Source organism: Alligator sinensis, unplaced genomic scaffold (genome assembly GCF_000455745.1).
Source record: "Alligator sinensis unplaced genomic scaffold, ASM45574v1 scaffold31_1, whole genome shotgun sequence".
Taxonomy (NCBI): domain Eukaryota; kingdom Metazoa; phylum Chordata; order Crocodylia; family Alligatoridae; genus Alligator; species Alligator sinensis.
The window spans coordinates 1,544,303-1,550,022 of record NW_005841884.1 but is presented as its reverse complement, the minus strand read 5'-3'; the positions used below and the strand labels follow the sequence as shown (position 1 = coordinate 1,550,022).

General features: G+C 45.5%; 1 protein-coding gene across 8 annotated transcripts in view; it reads right to left on the bottom strand.

Annotated features, from left to right (window-relative positions):
• The window catches only part of RC3H1 (ring finger and CCCH-type domains 1), a 54,568-nt gene that overhangs the window by 27,009 nt on the left and 21,839 nt on the right, over positions 1-5,720 (bottom strand). For all 8 annotated transcript variants that reach the window (XM_014516920.2, XM_006017713.3, XM_014516922.2 and 5 more), the window contains exon 7: positions 3,535-3,653. In XM_014516920.2, the coding sequence (XP_014372406.1) occupies positions 3,535-3,653 (119 nt within the window). The remainder of the gene's footprint in view (positions 1-3,534; positions 3,654-5,720) is intronic.

Genomic DNA, 5,720 nt, shown 5'->3' with positions numbered 1-5,720 from the left:
GGGGGGGTTGGGGTGTAGGCGGGGGGGGGGGGGTTGGGGGGGGGGGGGGTATGTGGCCAGTGTGTGGCTATCTGGGGTTTGTGGGGTGTGAGGGAGGGTGGACAGGATGTGGGGACCCTCTCACACACCCCTCCCAATGGCACACACCCCTGCCGCCAAGGGAGCACCCCAAGGGCCAGCTGCTTGCTGCTGCTGGTGGCAAGGGCTGTGTGCCATGGGGTTCCCCTGCCCCCATACCTACACCCTGTCCATCTGAGCTCTGGGCTCCTGCCACCCTGCTGGGTGCGGGCCCCAGGCTCCACACTCCCACCAGCCCCAGCCCCGTGCTCTTGCTCAGCTGCAGTTTTTCCCTGCCAGTGCCGCTTCCCTACGTGCTGCCTAGAATGAGCGCTGCAGCGGGGGGAGCCGCGGGGGGCCGGGGAAGCCAAGCAGATATGGCAGCTCCAGCAGTGGCAGCAGCAGCCATGCCCAGAAGCTGTGCATGCTGGCCAGGACCGGGGCCCTCCCACGCAGTAGGGTAGGAGCAAAGTGTGTAGGCTGAGCTAGGTACAATTAATTGGTGGATATCCATGGACCAGATGAAAATCACTTGGAGGGCTGGATGCAGCCTGCGGGCTGTATTTTGCCAGCTGCTGCTATATATAGTATAACTTCTTACTAAGCTTAGATGGGAACTAGGGGTGTGTGAAATGGGCTGTATTCTATTTGGATCTGGTCCGAATTGGGGGACAGCTATTCTATTTGTTGATTCAGATCACTGTCCCGATTCGATCTGGCCAAATCCGAATCTGAAAATTCGATGCCGATTCAGAGAATCAACGATCTGGCCGTAGATACAGCTGTAAATGTTTTATCTGCATACCTTGAGGTACCAGGCATGACTCGTGAATGCTGAGATGGTGGGGTGGATGGAGTGTCCCACTGGAGCAGGGGCGGGGGGGGGAGGTGTCCCCCACATGGACCGAGAAGTGGGCCAGAAGTACTTTGATCGGGTACTTCCAACCGAGGAGGCAATAGTCTCCGAGCCAGGGGGACCGGGAAGTGGACCGGAAGTCTGGAGCTCTGCAGTGGACCCAGAAGTGGACTGGAAGTGCTTCTAGTCCACTTCTGGGTCTGCCACCAAGCGCATTGGGGACCCCCCCCACAATGCTCCTGTGGGACACTTCATGTGCCCCAGCATCTCAGCATTCACAAGCCACCTGGTACCTTGAGGCATGTAGAAAAAACGTTTAAAGTTGTGTCTATGTCCAAACCATCAAATCTCTCCAAATCAATTTGGAGGGTTCCAATTTGATTTGATTCAGAGAGGATTAAAGGGTCTCCTGATTTGATTCGGATTTGGAGATTCAGCCGCCGAACTGGGCTGAATCGAATTAGTGACTGAAGCTTCGCATACCCCTAAAGGGAACAGGCTGTGGTTCAGTGACAAGTAAAGGTAAGTCTACGTTATGCCTCACTAAATAACTATCCACTTAAGTTAGCATAATGCTTGGTAATCTGGTTTTGCCTAAAAATTGCCTATTTACTGAGAAAGCAAAAAAGAATAAATGTTCTGCAAAATCTGCAGAAGTTCAAACTGCTTGAGTTACAGATTATAATTCTGCCAATTATTACACTTTTCTTCGTTCTCCTGTTAGTTCACAATGACTTATTACCCTTCTGAACTTGCTACATAGTTAGATCTCCCTGAACTTTCCAGCGTTGTTTGTATCTGCATAATAGGCTTGTAGTTAGACAACGTTAGTTATTATCTGTGGATAGCTCAGGACCCAATCCTGCTCATGTTTAGGACAAAGTGGTGTGGGGGAGGTGTCGGCTTGTTTTCTAAGATTTTTTTTTTTTTAAACCAGTTACATCAGAGAGAACAAAACTAGGCTATGAGAGCAGATTGCTCTCTACTGGCCAACTGAAACAAAGAATCAGAAGGATATTTTTTATAAAAGATGGATAAACAGAGCTCTCTTCTGTTTTTATCTGTTTTACTTTGGAGGTAGAAGGTTGTGGTTTTTCACCCCATTTGTGCACTATACTATGGCAAATCCCATTTCCAAAGCAAATTTTGATCCTCTTTGCTTTCAAGAGACTAGACTGTGTAAATTATGTGATTATTAGCTAAAGTTACAGTTGAGTTATATCTTACCTGGTAATTTGAAAGATATTCACCCTAGGAATTTATAACACCTCTTTTCATCTAAAATTCTGCAAATGCTTAAACTTCAGAGAATCATTACAAACAAATACAGGGAATACTTTTTTCACTAAATGAAGTCATCACTAAGCTGAAACATGCTTTAAAACCAAACCAACCTAAAAAACATACCACTACACAAAACCACCTAGGCTCTTTTTGGGGACTAGCGTACCAATTTCCAGGGATCCGGGTTTTCCGTTTCCTGTGGGAAAACGGGGGGGGGGGGGAATGCAGATTTCCGTTTTAACTGAGAAAAATGTGGATTTTTCATTTTAACAGAGAAGCATATGGACTTTCCACTTTTGCAAAGAGCTCTCTGCAGGGTAGCAGAGTTGCAGCCTGCAAAGGGCTGGGGGGAGCGGAAGGAGGTGAGGCAGGGTCCCCATGTGCATATGCGTGCTCACACATGCACGGCCGCCAGGCAGCCTGGAAAGCAGCTCCCGCAGGTAACTCTGGTAGAGGGGCTCGGAGATGGGCAGGGCTGGGGCCCAGGGCCGGAATGCGTGACTGCTGGGCCCTGGTGGGGGAACAGGATGGAGCCGCAGGCAGCTGGTCCAGAAAGGGGGAAAGGACGAGTGGGGCTGGCTCCCCACTGCTGCGTGCACTCCCAGTCAGGCAGATGCCCCACCAAATCCGTGTGCAGGGTAGGGGGTGGGCTGTCTGCTGCAAGCTCTGGCTCCCTGCCCTGCTGCCCTCCCCCCCCCGGGGCCTCTTAGTGGGTTGGACCCAGTGCGGCAGGGCAGAGAGTGGCCAGGAGGGGATGCTCTTTGCCGCTGCAAGCCCCACAAGACCCTGGTGAAGCACCCCCTGCCCACCCAGCAGCAGTGAGGGTGATGGTGCAGAGTTGAACCCCTCGTTGCTGCCATGCAGGCAGGGGGCACTTCACTATGGTACTGTGGAGCTTGCAATGGCAGCACCGCACAGGGCTGGGGGGCTGTGGGTGGGGAGTGAGGGGCCTGACCCTGCATCTTGGTGAGCAAAGGGGACAGAGGAAGCTCTGATTTTCCATGATAAACCTAAAATTAAATACCAGAAGTTATAGGTACTCAAAATTTATTTTATTATAGTGATTGAGGCATGGGTGGTGTTCCATTTTAAATCACAGATTTGGGAGGTTTTAATCAGAGAATTTGTCATTTTGAAAACAGAGAAAACCAGGATCCCTGCTAATTTCCCTTCAGGTAGATTGTTTTCTTCTCTTTTCAAACTGATATGCTGTGTAAAGTGGTGTGACAAATTTCCTAGTATGGTTAAGGTTCACTAGGGACTTCCAAAGGTGTTTTAACAACATGCATTTGAACCCAAGTTGCCAGATATGACATACAAATAGAAACAGTCTTTACCTGTTGCTGATCCGTTCCTTTCTTGCTGTGATTCTGGATGTAATCAACTAGTCCATGTACCACAGTCCTTACTGCAACTAGTCCATTTTCCAGTTGTTCCCAAGTTGGGGATGGAGCATCTAAAATATCCACATGAGAGACAATACTTTATTCGTAATAAGAATTTTCCACAACTGTTTTTTTGAAGGTTTCAGTTTAGAAAACAAACAAACATAAAAAAACCCCAAAACCAAAGAAGTAGTAAACTGCAAGAAATACATTCACAAAAAATCAACACATTTAAAACCAATAAATGTTAAATAAAATTTAACAAATAACAGGAGTATCAACAAAGAACTTCAAAGGTATCACGGAGGGCACCGGTTGCTTAAAGAATTAAATTATTTACAAGGTCAGAGAACCAAGCTTCATATCAAACAGCTTCATATCAACCAAGCTTCACACCAATAAGCCACTATTTAACACCATTTCAGGAATTCAGGACATTGGAAATTTAGTTCCTAATTCAGTTTTGGCTTTTTTTAAATTAAGAGTGACAATAAAGAAAATTATTTCAATATTTCTACTTTTGACAGTACTGTATAAATATGCACACATCTTTTGTTTGCAAAATAACTCCCTACATCAAATCTTCTGTATTCACCCCAATGTTCTATTGGATGCATTTTACAAACACTGCATCAAAAATTGGTTTAATGTTGCTAACCCTGTGACAAGAGAGCTCCCTGATGTGCTAATATTTAGTGAATTGTTTATGAAGGCTGGGTTCCAGGTCGTCTTATCCAACAACCTGCTCTCTCTGCAAAACCTCATGTCACACAGACATCCCTTTAGGTAACACCATTCCGTATCAACGTTAACCTAGATAGTCTAGAACTGCAGACACTGCACGGCAACACAAATTGTGCCATTCAGTGTAAAACAGAGCTATCTGATAAACCCAACTATAATCAAAAGCATGGCAATAATTAGTCACCATGAAAGAGGTATGCATTTATGCTTTTAGTTGGTTAGCTTCTTTTCCAGCTACTTAATTCAGCTGACAATATACCACCATACACATATACTTTGAACCAGTGATTCTCAACCAGGGTGCCGTGGCTCTGGGATCCTTTCAAGGGTGCCCAGGGTCCTATACAAAATTAGTATTGTTAGGTTTGCATACACAATTCACAAAAACCCAGAGATTTCAAATAGGAGTCCATAGCATTAAAAACATTCCGACTTTTGTGGTCTGTCTTAGTTCTCTGCCACAGAAGTACTATATTAAATTTCTGTAGTCAAAAACAAAGTGAAAACTAAGGTCTGGCATTTTCCAAGGGGTGCCTTGAGTCTAACAAGGTTGAAAATGACAATCTAGACTCAAAAGGACCTTACGAGGGCTTTATTTACATTTAAATGCCTCCAGAAATTTTGTAATGTAGTTGAATTTCATTATCCCCATTAGATCTTTAATTTATCAGCTGTCTTCTAGAGGTAGGAGGAATATTTATACAAACTGAACCAAGTGTGGCCCACTGCAAAATCAAGGTAAGAAACCTTGCCCAACTGGGATCTTAATTGCAGGTAAAGGGGAGGTAGGGTAGTGCTGGTAGTTTCATGTACCAACTCCTGGATAATAAGCATCAGATACATTTGAAGTCCCATTCTTCTCTAGTTCTGGAAAGGGAGAAGAAATTTTCTTTCATATCTCAGTCCCCCACAATTTCCTGCCTAGTGAGAAAGAGGTCGAAGAAATATTTGATAGCCTGTCCTCCTCCAAGACTATTCTGGCCACTAGAAAAAAAGAACCTGACCAACATTCTACCTCTCCTTATCTGTTCTCCCATAAGAAACTCAGCCCCCAACAAGCAAACTATCATATCTGATAGTTTTATTGCTGCCATAGGGATAGAATAGCAATCATGCTGCTAATCTCAGTTCATTCTTCCTTTCCAAAGCTATAAAATATCAGACATGCACATCAACTACATGTAGTTTTTTTTGGCAGATTCAGAGAGAAGGCACTGTGTCATTATATCAAGAACAAACTGGTCCTCATCTGGAAGGTCCTCTTGGAAACCGTAATCACCCAACGTTTTTAAAAAGTGAAACAAAACAACCTCCTCAAATTTTGTGGGGTGGGGGCAAGAGGCTGCAGGGGGCCAGGCAGAGGAGAAGGGGACACAGGCTGCAGGGGTACAAAC